The sequence below is a fragment of the Seriola aureovittata genome, chromosome 22, assembly GCF_021018895.1.
Source record: "Seriola aureovittata isolate HTS-2021-v1 ecotype China chromosome 22, ASM2101889v1, whole genome shotgun sequence".
Taxonomy (NCBI): domain Eukaryota; kingdom Metazoa; phylum Chordata; class Actinopteri; order Carangiformes; family Carangidae; genus Seriola; species Seriola aureovittata.
In genome coordinates, this window is record NC_079385.1 from 6,424,282 (window position 1) to 6,443,451 (window position 19,170).

Here is a 19,170-nt window from a genome sequence, read left to right on the forward strand (position 1 = left end):
TGACGTGAATTCCCAGCATTGAGCCTTGCCCCCTTTTAAAGGGAAACCCGAAGCAGGAAATCGCAGCAGGTCTCGTTGCAGACAGACACAACTACACACGACCATAGCACACGACTGACACAGACAGACACACTCGTCAGTTACACTACTTTTCCTTGTATTTGTTTTTAATCAAAGCTTATTGCAAATGCGGTTACACAACAGGCTAAACCTCTGCGCTTTAATTAGACAGCACGAGTGTAACTCATTAAAGGAGGTATAAAGATATCAACCTATAGGATATAGGGACTCCTGGTGATTAATGCATGTGTTTTAATTAAAATATGGCATGGGCTTTTATTTTTTTTTAAACGGTCAATACCATATAGCAAAGTCACCGTTAAGAAATGTAATATAAAACCTATAATACAAAATGCACAGGCTACAGTATAAGAAAACAAATAAGATTAGATGAATACTATATGAGACAAAAGTGAATATTAAATAATTTAAAATATTTGTTGTCACTTTCTTTGTCCGTCCACATACTGTGCAATTATAAGTGTGTAATAGTGAGTCCTGAATATCAGGAATGAATACTGCTAATATGAAAGCTGCACATATTATTTTTGCATTAACAATGAATTAAATGACTGTGTGTAATGAGACAGCTGTTGCTCATAGTAACAGACGCACAGTGAATTTTCTCTACTGCAGTTAGCCTAAGCTCTACACAGCGGTTTTGCCTCTTTTAGCTAATTGTTTTGATTTTACGGCTCGTAACGTTACTTTTTTTTGATTCAGTCTCACTGCTCCCATCAACCTTGTTTTTCTTAGCAGTAGTAAGAATCTATTTTCAGTATAAAACCTCTGATAAACCCACTGTGCTTGTGCTGCTCTATGTCTGGATGTGTATATAGGCAATCAAATTGTTTACTATTTACAGACCATGAAACAATTAATACAGGTTTAAATGACTTGTTGGACAATTATTCCTTTGCACAAAGTTATCTCCATTGAAACAACTTCACTGGCACAAGATGTTTTGAACAGCAAAAGCCTCCAGAACAACTTTAATGTTCTTTGTCATAGATTCCTAAAGTGTGTGGAACCATTCTTTCCAAAGATATTCAACTCCTTTGGTGTTTTGCTAATGGCAGCAATGAGCAGGTCCAAAGTTTCCTGTGGGTGTTCAGCTGGGTTGAGATCTGGTAATGGCAAAGGCCATAGACGTTATAGTGACGCCTCAAATATCTGACATGCAAAGAAGATTATTGGACTGTACGCCATCTTAGATTGATGGACCATGAGAATTCGTACATCACTATTGTCAGCCTCCAGGTCAGAACTGACAGTAAATCTGGATTATTTTACAGCACAAAAGCATGCTGAAACCTGAAACCTCAAGCTTCAGAGTCACTGGTGGAAGCAGCTGGTGGAAGGAGGCACACAGAATTATAGAAAAATCACTTCCAACATGTATATTCGCTTCAACGAGAGGGAGGGGGGACAGGAAACAATGAGGCTGATGGGAAATGTGCTCCAAGTTAACGAGCAAATGCAGATGAGTGAAGCTGAGGGATAATGAATTCATGCTGATACTTAAAAGGGCTGAGACCTTGTTAACAATTGGGATGTACATGTTTTATGTCATTTCATTCGGTTAATTATCTATCTTGATATAATCAGACATGTATGTCAACTGGCACTGGTGCAGGCAATTGTCTCAGGAGTCTCCTGTAAATAGTAATCTGCACGTTAATCAAGTTCCTGTCAAAAACTACACCACAAAGGTATTTTTATATGCAATGCTATCCATTTAAAGCGACACTAAAGTGTTAATCAGTTTTATTTTATTTTTTTCAGTTTTAGTTCTGAAATTGTAATTGTGATAGCTATGGGAATAAACCCACAAATGTATTGAATTGAATTTTGTGTTTTCACTAATACATGAAAAAAACTGACTGGAACGATTGTGTCTTTGAAGTAGACAGGTAATTTAGCTGGTGGGATTGAGAGATTACATTAATGGGATTACAGTAATCAGATTAAAAAGGTGACAAACATAATATTACACACCTACCGTAAAACTATATCATACACAAATGTAATATATGTACATATCACTGAATTTCCATATATGAAACATATGTACATATAAAATAAAAACATATGTAAAAAATGATATATAAAACCATTTGAAATAAGAACAATATATATGTCTAGCTCATATAAATATGCATGCATGTTTATGTATGTATGCTTATATGTAGACATATAGTACATAAATATATATTCATCCCAAAGCCTGTTAGTCTTCTATATGCTGATAATATATACAATAGGAGCCAAAAGTCTGAAACCACTTTCCCACAATAGGATGATAGACATGTTTAAAATGAATGAGAAATTAATAGAAAAACATATATAAGCATATAGAATTTTTATGTTGTTTTAATAAAACTGCATATATAAATTAAATATAGGCTATACTGTTAGCATATATGGTTGCAACATATTATACCACATAAAAATTCATCATATAGATATTTTTAATAACCTATACCTGTACATTTTGATATGGGAATTTCATATACGTTATAAAAGTATATCTTCATATATCCAGAGGATGTATATATGAGATAATAATATATCACTTATAGGTGACATATAGGCTGTAGCAACTTCACTCTTGATATATGGACATATTTGTCAAATATTACATTTCTGGAGATTAATAAATAAGATTAAGTTTAAAGTTATTTTCTGATACTAAAAGAATTTGAAAAAATTTAAACCGGTTAAAATACAAATTTCAAATAATTAAGTTAATTATGTGAATATGAAACCACATTATTTTGACTTTTCTATAAAAAAGAAAAAGAAAAAAAATACAATGACATTAATTATATATTTGCCTGTACTTAACTTTCACTTACAGTGAATTATGAATCTGAATGTATTAATAGGACATAATAAAATATCTGTTAAAAAAGTTTCCCACTGTGTTCAGCTGTGAAGCAGCATGGAAACTCTCCTCTGTGCTCAGGTGAGAACAGGGTTGTATGATAATAACATATAACACGGTGACGCCCCCAAGCGGTGAGTGGCAGCGTTACAGCATCAAGCCCAGCTGAGGAGAGTTAAGTTTCGGTTTCCAGTCTCTAGAAATGATACTGAATTTCCCTTCCTCCTGTGAGCCCAGCAGTCAGTCAGTCATCAGCCGCTGTCTTCTCTGGAGGTGGAAGGAGAACCAGAAAGAGCTTCAAAAATGATGGACTCAGAAATACTGAAGTTTTTCTGCGCCAACCACGGAGCAGTTAACACCGACGATCTGTTGTTTAATCTCTGCTCCGGCGACTCCGCGAAATTATCGCAGATCACTAATAACCGAGAGAAATTTGCTTCGTGCTGTCCCAAAGGCCAGCCGAAGGTGGTGGCCCGGACCAGGCTGAGGCTGTGCAGAGTCAAGGACTGTGCGGGGACATGCAGCGGGCTGCACCTGTGTAAGAACTTCCTCTTCAGCGGATCTTGCCGGTTCACTCGGACGAGGTAAATATGTTCGTTTAAAGTGAGGTGAGTCGTGGTTCGCCTCAGACTGGCCTTGGTGCTGAGTAGGCAGTTTGACGGGCCTGTGGCTCCTCTACAGGAGTCTGAATTTTTTTTTTTTTTTTAAGAACGTTTATTGTTGAGATTCAGATTATCATCACTTCATGTGTGTGTTTAATATTGCTTAATGAAGAATGTCTCTGAGTTGTCATTAAACCGACTGTCACTACTGCTAATGTTTACCTGGTTTAAAGGCCTTGACACGCGCGGTGCGTTCACGTGGCGTTGAGAAAGTCCGACATTTAACCCCTACGTTGATTGCAACGTTGAGGGTTGACAGATAGCTTAACAGGCTAATTTACCACATTGAACAGCTGTAGCCGTTATGTATTTTTAACGTTTTATGTAGCTTCAAAGTTAGACAAACACGATTTCAGGAAAAAGTTCATTTTGCGGAAAGAGTTGAATGACAAAATTGATATGGCTGTCATGTCTGTGCTAAAGACGGAGCCACCGCCAAGATGCTAATTAAGCTAGCTCAGCTTATTTTATTTTAGCACGACGACTTCAATCGATGAGAATCAGCTAGCATAACTTTGTAGAAAGGTAACAAAAACTGCCTTTCCAGCACCTCTAAAGCCCATTAACACACAAAAGACAACATATAAACACATTTTCCAAATTTTCAAACCATTTCTTGAAGCTGAACATTTGACTCATACACATGTATACTGTCTCTAAGTGTTCTAGCACTTATACAGTGGGAAATAACCAAATTCACTATAGTTTTTGAAATTTAATATAAGCTCCATTCCACAGTCATACAGACCATAAAGGCAAGTGTGATGTCTCACAGTGGTGACATGGTATTGTGCAAGTTCTCTTAACAAGTGGTGGCTCAAAGTTCAGTTCACACAGATGAAAATTAACTAGTTCATGTTAATTTCTTTTCATCGCTGTTCTTCGCTGTTCTTTTTCAGTACAACCTCCTCCTACCATCCTCAGCCCCCAAACATTGTTACTTCCCAAACTAAATGAAATCTTGTATACTACATGTAGACAACAGACAGGAGATTACTTTTAAAAGCTAAGAAAATCCAACGTGAGTAAATATTTTACCACTTAAACAAAGCCGGACAACTCAAAACTGATCAGGTGAAGTAAAGGTAAACAGTAGATTCAATGGAAGTTTTGCTTGGCCTGCATGTAACAAATAATGCAGCAGTTTAAAAACATAAAACAGATGACAGTCTGGTCCGGGCTACACCAATACAGGCGCTGAAAGATGTGCTATGATTTTAATCCGCATGCAGCGTGTCATTAATACTTGGGTACTGTCTTAAAACACAATTCTTCCTCTTCTGGTGTTTTTTGGCAGTTGGCAAACAGCTTTTTGGTGCATTACCACCACCCTCCAGCCAGTGAGTGTCCTTAACTCTGATGTTCAGTTATAGATATATATTCAGTTGAACCATAAATATGAGTATATTTAATCAAAACTGATGGTGACCTTCAGCCTGTCTGTGTTGACAAGTTTTGCATGAGTCAGGAATACAAACACACTTAAACTCGGTCAATACCTCTTTGTAGCTACCTCTACAACTCACATTTGTTTGGTTATGATACTATATCATTAGCTTTATGTTTGTCTATCATTTGCTTTTCAGGGTTGACATTTAAATCAGTAAAGGTATTATAATAGTTGTCAGGCTCACCAAACCCAGCCTTTAAGCTAATTTAAACGCACTGTTTTTACAAATCTTCAAACAGAAATCTCTTCTTTTTCCTGAGCAATGAACAAACTCTGAACTATGTGTGTTGTGTTCTTTGATAACAGGGGAGGATGCAGCTTCTCTCATGAGCTGAACACTTACCACAACCAAGTGATGTTAAGAGAGCATGAACTGGAGAGTCTGGACAGGACAGAGCTGTGCACACTGCTGCTGCAGAGCGACAACGCACTCCTGCCTCCTGTAAGTCTGACAACATACACAAGGTGCATTCAAATCAGATAGTGTGATCGGTCACAGAGTGGATCAGAACTAAAAATGGTCGCCTCGGTGTATGGATGGGCACATAGATCCTCTTAAATATAATTACTGGAGACCCCTAGAGCTTTCTAAATATCAACACCTGTACTTGACTAAAAGTTTGAAGCCCTTATCTGTTTTATCATCATTACCAGATGTTTGTTGACACCCAGGTTTAGCTGGATAACATCTGTATTTATCATTCTTAAGGAGCTATTCACTGAAAAATAAAATGTTGTCAATATTACAACAGCAATTCACTGTTTTCTTACATTTTGTTCTTGTTTTTGCTTTGCTTGATTATAACCACCTTTTCTCTTTGTCTTATTCTCCCTCTGCCAGATATGTTATGATTACAACAACGGTCATGGAGAGTTCGGCCGATGTCAGGATGGAGATGGTTGCAAGAGACTGCACATCTGTGAGAGGTCCCTGAGCGGTGACTGCAGCTGCTTCAGGCCTCATGATTTTGATGCTCCACAGCCATTGAGAATCCTAATGGAAAGAAATGTGCCTGACAACATTATTCAGTCCTTGAAGTTTGTTTACTCAAATAAAGAGGCTTTAAGATTCTCTGACAACAGGGGTGAAGGGGGAAACAGAGGAAACAGGGGAAACAGGGGCAACAGAGGCAACAGGGGAAACTGGGGAAACAGGGGAAACAGGGGCAACAGGGGCAATAGGGGAAACAGGGGCAACAGGGGCAACAGAGGGAACCCAGGCTACTCTATGAATCTGCCACGAACCTGCTCTACTAGCGACATCCTTGCTGACATGGATAACTTAGATCTGTACACTGAGGACGGACTAAGTGAAAGCGAGTCCTTCACCAGCGACATCTCTGCTGCTACCAACGACACCGATGCGTACAGCGACGACGGTCAGAACAGAAAACCTCGGAATAAAACCTCCACGGCTGCCAGAGGTAGAGGAGGTAACTGGGGCAACCGAGGCAACCAGCAGCTGCAAAAAACTCGTTCCATTAATGACCTCACTTCTGCTGTCAATGACAAAAACACAGACAACGATGATGGGACGAACAAAAGACGAAGGCCTGTCAGAGGTAAACACCTACACGACTACACCAGCTGCAAAAGCTTTAATGGGAGAGTAAATTAAAACTGTTGTCTGAAAGAACTGTGTAAGATGTAAAAGAAGAAACAAAACTTCATAACGTCCTTTCTGTTTGTTTCCCGTAGATAAAACTGAGATATGCATGTATTTCATCAAGGGACATTGTAAACATGAGGGTGAGTAATCAATGATCGTCATGCAAAACTGTAATTTTTACACTTCTTCTGTGTACTGGAGTGTGATGGTCTCATAAGTATGATCAGGTGTCAATGATATTGTTTTTATGGCCGATGTGTCCTCAGATAAGTGTTTTAAAGTTCATGACAAGATGCCGTACAGATGGCAGGTCAAAGAGGGTAATCAGTGGACCGCCATGGCTGATAATGAGACGATTGAGAAGGACTACTGTGACCCCAAAAACACTTACAGGTACTGTCATCTGACAATTCTGTAATTCTGGGAAGATGCTACTCTAACTACTACCACTATTGACTAAAGCTCCCATATTTTACACTTTTCTGGTGTTGATCCATAAGAAGATATATTTGTGGTTTTAAGAACCAAAAATCATCTCAATGTAGTTTTACATCTCCTCTCTCAGACTTCTCTCTGGAGCTCTTGTAACAACAGGTTGGTGAGCCAACCAGAAGAGAGGAGGTTCTGTGCCTCTATTTTGATTGGCTGACTGTTTTATGAGTTGTGGGACTCACAAGCGACATCTTAAAATAAATAGTAGAGCCTGAAATATTCAGATTTTTAGTTACTATAGACCCATCTCTGAAAACAGAGAGTCCTACGTTTCCCATGATGCAACTGGATAACAGATGAACCCTGGTGACATCACTAGGGATATTTTTTTCAGAATTTAAAAAGCTCCCGTTAGAAACCCAGAAGACAATAGTTTTCTATGCTGAGTTATACACCTCAAGACAGGTAAACTGAACTTGATTGTGTCCAGTAAAAATAATGATTAATAAAGTCAATAAAAAGCTTTTATGAGCAACTTGTTTTTCCATATAATTCTGATTCGTTGGGTATCACATAAAGCAGAGAGGGATCATTCAGTGTAAATAAGATGTTACTGAGAGCAGGAGAGATGATCATTTGATACAGCTAAAATAAATAATTGCATTTCCATGCTGTACCTGTTGAAAAAAGTGAGTTTTATGTATTCACAGGAAACACTTTTTTGAATTTTTTTTTCTCCTGCTCATAACATGAATTGTGTGAATTAATTACTCATTTTGTTGACTTCAGTGGTACAACCCCGGCTGTGCATTTTGACACAATGACCAGTGGACTGAACAAAGTTCGGCGACTCTCTACCATTAACTCTTTGGTTGAGCCAACCTTCATCCACACCACCGAGTGGGTTTGGTACTGGGAGGACGAGTTTGGAAAGTGGAACATGTACTCTTCAGCTGTGAGTAACTTCCTTTGTAGTCGGTTGTAGTAGTGTTAATGTGTGAGAAAACACCAGGAATTTTCTCTGGATGCCACAGTTTAGGGTCCAACTGAAAATTTCTGGTACATAATTCATCGACACTCAAAATATAACCAAATTCAAAGTTGCAGTTCAGCATATGTTTAATTCCAGGATGGTCTGAATTTTGTATTTGCGTTGTTTGTTTCTGCTAAAGCACCAATGTGTAGGATTTAGGGGGATCTATTGACAGAAATTTAATATAATTTTAATAATTATGTTTTCATCACTGATAATCACCTGAAACTAACAATCATTGTTTTCATTAGCTTAGAATAAACTCTTCATATCTACATAGGGAACGCGTCGTCCTCCACGGAGCTCGCCGTTTTGCTCCGCCATGTTTCTACAGTAGCCAAGAGTGGACAAACCAAACACTGGCTCTAGAGAGGGCCTTTCTTATTTTTACATTACCTGAAGGCCACCGTAGATTCTCCTACATGCTTGGAAATGGAGGGGTACATACTACACACTGGTCCTTTAAAGCTGCACAAATCTATCTTTTTTTTAATAGGAGCAATGGTTCAAATAACCATTTTTAAAGTGAAAGTGACACTCATAGTGATGAATCCACTCCTCTCTGCAGTTCCCCTCAGATGTATGGAGCATTGTAGTGTCCTTCAGCTCAGTATTTTGGTCTTCAGTGTCGTAGCTCTCATCAGTGAAGGAGGCAACTGTTAGCAAAAAAAGTTCAAAGAACCCACAATATGCTACCTGCCAACTCAATAACACAGGAGACACACTTAGCAAGCAACTAGCTAAGCTAGCTTAGTGGAGCATACAGTAAGAGTCAGATATTTCCCTCAGATAAACAAATTCAGATTAAAAGAGTGTGAATACTGGACTTACATTGATCAGGTGACTAGAGACACAATGCTAAATTAATGCCAATGTTGCCATCTGGCTGCTAATGTTGCTAACTCACTGCTGGATGTGTAAGTAAGCAACAGTTTGCTAGTAAGTTTGACATATCAACTTTTACGTGATGAAGTTTCAGTGTCGTGTTAACAAGTCGTAGCTCACCCCCCCGGTAGTCAGTTTATATTGTTTTTCATTACATTAGCAGGTATTTGCTGTTTACCATCATGTTAGTTATGTAATACTAAATGGTAAATATTGTGAAATAGGGATGTCCCATTATCTCCTTGGTATTGCAGCCAATTTAAAGGTCCCATATTTTACACTTTGCAGTTTTATTTGAAGTTTTGATCCATAAAAAGATATATTTGTGGTTTTTAATTCATACATATTTGACCATTTTAATGCTGATCACCTTTTGAAGTCATTACTCTTCCAGCAACACCGCCTCATACAAATTGTATAAAAAATCTCTGGTTGAAACAGTGAAACAATTCCTATCAGTGTTGTGTTAGCAAACAGTGGAGCAGCATGAAGAAATGGCTGCAGCAGCCACAGTTTCAGTGAAGATATGCACACTGACAACATGCCTCGCCTAGCAAAGCAAGTGGAGCTGATTTGGGCTAAAAATGGTCACTTTTGCTCCATCTATGATATTTGGAGGCACACCACATCCCTAAATGCTGCTGTGGTGACAATTCTGCTTAAGTTCACGCTAACAAATTTTGCTCATGACAAGCAAGAAGTGAGGCTGCAGTAAAAATTATCATGTGTTATAAGTCCTGTAATGCAATACTGAGGTATCTGAGCTTCGCTGGCTGTGGTCCATGTGGACTCTGACAGTGACAGTGTCACGGTGTAGCTGTGTCAGCTGTGAGTCTAAAGGACAGAATTTAAAAAAAGCAAATTGCACCAGGACTGAACTTCCCACTCATGATCTACTAAACCCGCACTGAACTGATGACGACATGTATTTACATAACCTACCAATTCTTTATATACTGCTGTAGCCATCTGATGTTTATTATGTAGACATTTCTTCTTCTCCTGTATTCTTAAGCTTATTGCCATACAGCTCGTCATTAAAGTTTTAATCTTATCCTTTATGGTTCTGCATCCACACAATAAATCTAGAGAGGCGGAGAAGCAGCCAGGCTGCCTGAGCTGGGTGGCAGCGTCTCTGAGGACAGAGATTAGCACCAGCAGGGATTGTAACCAGATTACATGAATTTGAATTTGTTATGCTCATATTGGACTGTTGAATAAAATAATAAAGTTTTAATGCATTTGGTGGAGCTCCTGCCACTAAAGCTGTTTTCCATCTTTGAGAGTTACAGTTTTTCCTCAAGGTTTACTCTTCCCAGGAGAAGGTTACTTGAGGTTATAGACTTTTCCACCACTTTTCCGACTAAAATGCATTCAGTGTCTAAAGAACTGATCCTGGAACAGAGAGCATATTTATTTAATTCCTCACATTTCAGCCAAATGAAATTGAATGGAATTACCATGGTTATAATCATGCAAAAATATATATTTCATATCAATCCATATAAATTACCACAATACAGAAAATTATTCATCATGTTATATTATATAAATAATTTTGGTTGTTTGACAACAATAAATACAACATTAAGCACCATTTAAATATGCTTATTTGTTTTCTTGTAGGCAGTTGGATGAGAACATTGACACCACTCTCATGTCATTATGCTGTATATGAAGCTAGTACCAGCAGCCAGTTAGCTTAGCTTAACATAAAGACTGGAAATAGGGGGAAACTGCTAGCCTCGCTCTGAACTACAGTAACAAAATCCACTTATTCTGTTATGTATATGCAGCAGTTTTTTACCAAGTGGAACCAGACACAAACAGTGTCCAGCTCCTATACAAGGAGCTGAATAGATTTAATATATTAGTGTTAATATTGGATTTTATTTTGACGTAACTGTCAGTAGCGGTGCATTTGTTTTTCTGAAAAGTCAGAGGCCGATGTGAACATTTTTTTTTTCGCAATTTGTGTATCATATTTATAGTGACATGAACTCGCCGTGTGTTTGACTCTGCTGGTTGCCTGGCAACCTCACAGTTACAACAAGACTGGAATTTTGTTATCATGGACCAGTCTCTTGCTAGCTGCTTCCCTACTTCCACTCCTTTTGCTAATCTACACTAACCACTGTAGGAGCTAGCTTCATATTTAGCGTAAAGACGTAAGAGCGGTATCAATCATCTCATCTAACTCCTGGAAAATAGGTCTTTCTCTCTCTTTATCTCTGACCATTGTGCTGAAACCAACTGTCATCGTTTTTGACAGAAATTAACATAAATGTATTTATAGTTGCTGTCTGCAATTATATCTGCATAACAAACCAAGTGGCTCCTGATTGGTCGGAATGATCACTGACTGATTTGTGTTGGTTTCCAGACTGGTGGACACAGAACAGCAGACACTGACAGCGCTAAACTGGAGCAGAAGTTTCTGGACAATGACAAAGACGTGGTGGAGTTCACCGCTGGTTCACAGTCATATTCACTCAGTTTCCATGGTAAACAAAGATTATGCAAATGATCTCTGAGTTTACAGTTATAAGATATTATAATGGTATTATAATGATGTCTTTATTTTTATTTTTTTTACATCAGACATGATACAAACAAACAAGCATTATGGCACTAAGAGGCTTGTGAAAAGACGGCCCCGGTTTGTGTCTGCAGTAGACGTCAAAGCAACGAGAGTGAGGTACAACAACTCAAATATACCACGTTGGTTAATTTTCCCTATTTTGAGACCTTTCATCATACAGACTCACAATAAAACTAACCCTGACCTTTGTCTGCTTTTTGTCTTCAGAAGGCCTCTGGTTCAACCACATCTTTACGCTATACCAGACCACTGGGATAAGACACAGATCACTGCGACAGGATACAAGGTATTGTGAATACACTACACCTACAAACCATAAATCTAACTCAGTCGCCGCTGGTTCAACAAATATTCACTCCCAGGCTTGTGAATGTACATACTGCTAAATATTTTAGAAAAGCAAGTAACTGCTGGAAGAACCAAACCCACATCATCATCATCTTCATGGCGTCCGTATTTGCTCGTCTCTTGTTCATTTGTCTTCTGGGTTCCATTTTCAAAAAAACACAATTTTTGTACAATTATTATTTATTAATTATTATTTATTTATTTATAAATCTTAACAATGGTGACTACATCAAACATACAAGATAAAAAAACAACAAAAAAATTACCAAGCACCTACAACAGTCAAGCTTAACTCATTGTTTAGTGCCACCTGGTTGATGTACATAAAATGTAAAAGAGCGTGAATCTTCATATTGACACCCTTCTGTCCTTACATACTGTTGATCCAACAGTATGTGAGGACAAAACAAAAAAATCCAACTTCTCGGATGCTTTACTATCATGAAATTAAATCTAAATATATAATAAATATATCATGAAATCAATCACCAATGTTCAAAGACAAACCAGAGCTTTTTAATTACAATGGTCCCAGAAAAAGTGGATCAATCAATCCATAATTCCACATTTTAAACATTTGCCTGATACACCAATGTCATGTTTTTGTGTCTCTGGTATAAACAATTCTATAAATTATTTTATATTGGATCAAGTCCAGCATCCCCTAAATCATAAACTAATACTGGTTCTCCTCAGACTAGATTTGAACAAAGTGTGTAGAAAAACAGTTCTGTAGATTCTTTCAACTTTACCTGTTATTACCAGCCATTAACTGTTTCTGTCCCTCTGTTCCTCCATGTAGTTCCACTTAATGACAAGTCCTGAAGAGCTGTCCAAGCAATGATCCATCAAGTGGTATATTTTTGGAATTGGTATGGATGTCTCCTGGACTCCTGCAGATTCAATATGAATATCCACAGTATGATGTAGTAAAATGCTTGGTACAGTTCTAAATCTGGTCATTCAATCCTCTGTCGGACTTTGAAAGATGTGAAAGAGCATCATCTTGTTAATCTATGAGGTTTTTCCCCCATATAAAGCCTGTAATGATAGAATATACTTAAACAATTGTAGGTGGTGAAAACAAAAATAAAATCTTTGGGAGCTGAGCAGTTTTAACAGATGAAACAGGAAGAAACAAAAATAGAGCAACCAGAGGATTTGGTTCCCTAATTATTGGATGATTCTTTCTTTCATATTGCTTCGAAATTTTATTTTATTTTATTGTCATTTATTAAACATCCTAATATTTAACATTGTTCGCCCACTTAAATCTAACTCTGACCCAAAGGCCATTCAAGGCCATCAAAGGCTATACTGATATATCATGCTTTTTTGCTTTTCTGCTTCTTTGTTGTGTGAAACTAAAGCATGTCCTTTATTTGCTTGTAAATGTCTCTTCTTCTTTTACTTATAAGTTGAGTTAAGTTAAAGTTAAATAAATAAGTCTAAAAAGTCTAATTAAGTCTAAAATCTGAAAGAGACTTCCAGTTCCAGATTTAACAGATTTTCAATAAATAATATAAATTCTTTATCAATAATCTTTTTGTTCCTAATTATCACATTTGTGCCCTTGTCTTTCAGTATTATGGCTGATTTGATTTCTATTTGAAGAGCTGCCAAGTGTTTACCTGTCTTATTTACCAATAGATTATTTGGTTTGAATTAATAACTTTTCAGAAGTAGAAATTCATCATCTTTAAATTCAGACATTTTCCTTTTGACACTAGTAAAGATTTTGATGGAACTTTTCTAAGGCTGCAGTGTCTCTGTCTTTTACTCTAATTTGGAATGAATTCATTTGTCATTTCTGATTCATTTGTTTTCTTTGCTGAGCATGAAATAATCCACCCTCTAATGTAAAATGTGTTTTCCAGTTGGTTTGTTCTCCCTCAGCATGTGCAATAACATAATGGTCTGTGGTCTTACTAACTCATTTAATAAACTCTGGATCTCTTCATTCTCCATATTCTGTTTATTTCCTGTTGGCACAATAAGACAGGATCAGGGAGAATCATCACACATCACAATTTCCTACATTTTTTAATCCGATAAATATAATTAAAAAAAAATTTAATAAAAATATAATCAGTAGTCTCTCAATTATGGAAATGATAATCCACATGATTCTAATTAATTATTAGTAGAAATAACATTTTTCAAATTCTTCTGAAGTTCTTTAAACACCTGTTTTTTCAAATTATTATGGTCTAATTTATCAAATGTATTATTAATGGCTCCTTCTGTGATAATAATTTCTGTCTGGTTATTGTATAGTGTCATCTGAATTTTATATGGAAATGCTTGGCTTGTTTCCGGAGGAAAGACACTAAAGTGTAATTTTCACCATATGAAGTTCATGTTAAGATAAGAAAACCATGAAAAGTGAATATTGATATATTAATAATTACACATAAGCCTCCACCACCCTCTCCCTCTTTAAAGGATAAATTTCCCCCTTTTAATCATTTAAAGAAAACAATACCTGCAGAAAGGCTTTTACCATCTTGTAAACCATGGACCTAACAGGTTTCTGTTATTCGTTACACAAAATCAAAATGAACGTGGTCTAAATCTACAGCCAGGAAATATATGTATGTTTAGAAAACAGAACAATTATCTCACATGAGGTCACTATATAAACCGGTATAAATAATCACAGAGTCCAAAAGTTCAACTGCAACTTGACTGATTGGCAGAGGCAACAACCGCGATGCAGTAATTCATTTTATAATAGCAATGTATCAAATAAGAATGTGAAAGGTGTTGTTTGTGAAGTTGGACCTACACTGCTTCCTCTCGGCTTTACAGAGCCTCATATTGAGTTTCAGCTCATTGTTTAGTTGTTCAGCCAATAACTTTATTGTTTTAGTTCACTCTTATAGTGTTGTTTTTTTCTTTTTTCAAAAAAACTAGAATTATCGCCTCCCAGTTATAAGCCTCCACCACACAGAATAGTTTTAGGTTATATCCCCATTTATCCAGAATCATGTTAAATATTAACCATTTGTGAGTTGCTGAGTGAAGAGTTATGACTAATCAGTTCATCTTTGATACCAAGTGAATGATTGTAGATCAAGATTTCCCTAATAGAGTTACTGAGAAATCACATTCATGAGAATGGGACAGATGGACGTAAGGACAACCTGAAAACATAATGTCTCCAGCCCTGGCTGTCTCCGGCGCGGAGGCATAAAAACCTCTAAGAATCCACTGCACCACCTGCCCAGCACCAAACATCAGATAGACACAGTTAGCAACCAGCCAGATGGTGAACATAGTGGAGCATTTAGCAGCGAAAGAACCACATATTTCATTCAGCTGGAGTTGGTGGAGACCAAAAACCGAGCTAAAAGTGAATATTGGACTTAGATTCATCAGATGAGCAGAAATGTGACTCCACATGAATGGTAATGTCCCTCTGTAACTGCTGGATGCTAAATAAGCAGCTGTCACTCAAGGTGATGAAATGTCAATGTTGTGTTCGCAACTTTTTTCCGCTGCCTCCGATAATTAGTTACTGGAGGTAATTTTGTCTGAAAATGTTTTATTTTGTGAGAATTTGCATTGTTAGCCTGGTAAAAAATAATATATTTTCTCTGTGGTCTTTGTTTTCCAGCGAGTCTCCCTCCAGCGCTCCTCAGATGAATTCAAGGAGATTGAAACTCTTTTCTTTAAAACCATGAGAGGCTTTGACGTCGTCAGCATCGAGAGGATCCAGAACAAAGCTCTTTGGGAAGTCTTTCAGTGGTACGTCTGTGATTTTCATGGTCTGGATCCTTAAAGTTAACTCTTATCTGATCTGTTGTGAATTTAAATTGTATCATCTAAGCTTGGTTATCGTTGTATCTGCCTGGTGACCACCACTGTCCAGTATTTAAAGTGTAACACAAGTAACACATTCTTCCTCCTGCTAATTAAAAGTTGAACATATGAGTATTAGCTCATGTGGCTAATGTTAGCTAACATTAGAAAACTAGATGGATATTACTGTTTATCTAAAATAACTGTCATCTGATATCAGTCATAAAGTCAGTGTACTTTATGACTTTTCTGTACTGGTTTTGACATTTATCATCACCTTGCCATTGACACTTGTGGCTACGGTGACTGCTGTACAGCAATAAATTACATTACACAACTTTATGTTAGTACACAATCCTAAATGTACTAGTTTGATTTAAGTTTTATGGTTTCTTTGTTCCTGAATAAAGGCAGAAGAATCAGATGAAGAACAACAATTTTGGTTGCAGTTCTGAAGAAAAAAAGCTTTTTCATGGCACTGACTCTAAATACATAGACGCCATCTGCCTCACCAACTTTGACTGGAGACTCTGTGGAGCTCATGGAACTGCTTACGGCAAAGGTGAGATGAAGAAGAATTCTACTCACTGGTTTGACAATGAAAGACGTGCAGTTATTTTAAGTTAAAAAGAAAATTTACTCTTGAACAAGACTGTATGTTAAACCAATCCTAAAATCTTAATAACACATTCAACACACACACACACACACACACACTAGTAACTACCTCCTGTTGTGTTTCCTGACGAGCTGCAGTGTGAATGGGAATATGTTTGCATGTTAAGATGGGATTTCACTGTAGTTATGCACCCTGGTTTCTTCCACTGGCAATGGCTTCACTATGATTTACACACACTATATTTAAAGGGAGAGTTCACCCAAAAATGTTTGGGCTGGGGCTTTTTTAAGACTGGGTATAAACCTGATTCATGACTGAACTGTGTATGGATGCCAACCGGGGGCTCAGGGCAACAGAGAAGTCATGTTAACTGCTAAAGGAACTAGCAGATCTGAATAGCATGTAAACAACAGAAACAACAGCAACCAGAAATGAGACAATATGCTTACAGCAGCATTGCAATAAAAGTCCTGTTAAGAAATAAAAGGTTTCTAGAGGGATTTTAATTTGAAATGGTCACAGGGAGTGTTGAGTTTGTATTAACATGCAATGCAGTAACTTTGACATGGCAAACGGGAGCGACTCAGAATGAGACTTTGTGTTAAAATGCTGCTGGCCTATGGCCAATTCTCCATATCAAACAGAGAGAGTTAGACATAAAGACCTGCATCTAATAAAGGTCTGTCACGTTCTGAGATTCAGGTAAATAAAGGCCAAAATATTGTGGATCCCAGATGGAGGCTGTGAGCTGTGTGAGAGACAAAAAGAGAAACATATTCTGTCCCTTCTAACTTTCTCTCTGAGCAATAATTTCATAAGTAAATACAGCTAAAATCACAGAACTTTGCCTTTAATTTATTTGTTTGGTGATTTTGTCAGACGACGTCACGGTTATAAAATCAGGATTTGACCATAACTGATCCAGACATATACTAGGTTTTGACCTAGTCTTGTTTTCTTTAAGTTGTCCAGTATTGTTTTAGAGATTGGTTCTGGTTCATTGGTCACAGCAGATGCTAAATCTAATAAACTCCTTCGACACCAAACAAATGATTGTTTATTGAAGAAAATAATTTGCAGCCGTAATCATTAGTTGCATTAGTATCCTTAGTGTCTATCCACAGTCAGTATAATGAGATGTTTTCTCACATTAATCTAAAAAATGTGAAATCTTTTTCTTTATCATAACCCAGGTAGTTACTTCGCCCGGGATGCCAAATACTCCAACAGCTACACTGATGACTCTGACGTGAAATCCATGTTCATCGCACGGGTGCTGGTGGGAGACTTCACCAAAGGGTCAACTGACTACCGCAGACCTCCTTCTAAAGACGGCGGGGATGTGAACTTCTATGACAGCTGTGTAGATAATGTTATAGACCCATCTATCTTTGTTGTATTTGAGAAGCACCAGATCTATCCCGAGTACCTGCTGCAGTACAAGACCACGCACCCGCGAGCTAGCTTGTACAGTACTACAACAGTAACAGCACAGAGACCAGTACCAGCACAGAGACCAGCTGCCATCCCCAGTAGAGTAACTGCCCAACCTGCTGTATCAGCTAATCAACGCATCACATCTTCATACCAACTCGGTTCACCCACATACCAACCCACCACATCGGTTCGACCCAGTGCAACCTCGTACCAACCTAGTACATCAGTTCAACGCAGCACACCAGTTCAACCCAGTGCATCCTCGTACCAGCGTAGCACATCGGCTCAACCCAGCACATCTTCATACAGCACACTCCACTACCAACCCACACATTTTTCTAAACCCTCCTCACCAACCCCGCCACCAAAGAAAAATGATTCCTGCGTCATTGCTTAAATGTAAAGGTGAAGTGAGGCCAGGTGGTGTTTTTCAAATGGATAACCTCTGCTGAAAGAGAATCGTTCTTTTAGATCTGAAGGAGCTAATGCAAAATGCTTTGAATAATTTGGTGAATAGATGAAATATAGGTAGTAATATCCATTAAAGTGTGCAATATTCACATAGATAAAAAACAGTCCAGTTGAATAAAAGTACAGTGAACAGGAAATATTGATGACAGAGCTGCAATGTTGACAAGTTTTCCTCCTAATGTAACACTTTTTAAACAATTTTCCTGAAAATCAACAAAAGAAAATGTCCGGCCACTACTGTTACACACATATAAAAGTTAATAAACAGTTGGTGGTGCACAGTCTTCAGTCAGCTGCCATTAAACCGTTGCAGAAGAAGACAACAACTTTCCCACCTTAGCCATGCATTAATACTCTTTTGCATTAATGTTCTTTTTTATATAAGAAATACATGTAAATACAATACAATTTACAATGGTTCTCCACTTTATAATTTCACTACAACTAAAAATATTGCCTTTGTTCGAATTGTTGTGATGTTGATTGATTTTGTGCATTGAAAATAAAATGTTATGTTATATTCATGTTAACTTCACACAGTAACACAGTTTTGTCTTGAGGTTCACAGTAAACAGCAGTGTTGGTTACTGTTGCAGCTGTGTCTCTCTCTCTCTCTCTCTCTCTCTCTCTCTCTGTCTCATAAATGAATTGAAAACACCATCAGCGGTTGTGTTGGGCCTTTTAGTGAAATGAGGCAGGGCATGAAATATGGCTATCAGTGCTTCCTGTGACATCAGACATTAGGTCTGCAAGTCACCACCCTTCCTCCCCTCAAAACACACACACACACACCAACACACACACACACACACACACACACACACAGACACACTAGTAACTACCTCCTGTTGTGTTTCCTGACGAGCTGCAG

The 19,170-nt window shown here is 37.7% G+C and overlaps 1 protein-coding gene across 1 annotated transcript; it reads left to right on the forward strand.

Annotated features, from left to right (window-relative positions):
* The first annotated feature begins 3,117 nt into the window (after positions 1-3,117).
* si:ch73-252i11.1 (uncharacterized protein LOC553517 homolog) lies at positions 3,118-18,834 on the forward strand. The gene is made up of 12 exons (XM_056367887.1): positions 3,118-3,531; positions 5,366-5,501; positions 5,901-6,621; positions 6,758-6,808; positions 6,935-7,061; positions 7,890-8,055; positions 11,402-11,522; positions 11,620-11,716; positions 11,828-11,906; positions 15,588-15,718; positions 16,183-16,334; positions 17,585-18,834. Exons 1-12 carry the CDS (start codon positions 3,251-3,253, stop codon positions 18,223-18,225), a joined length of 2,703 nt encoding a protein of 900 aa, XP_056223862.1. The 5' UTR covers positions 3,118-3,250; the 3' UTR covers positions 18,226-18,834.
* The last annotated feature ends 336 nt before the right edge of the window (positions 18,835-19,170 follow it).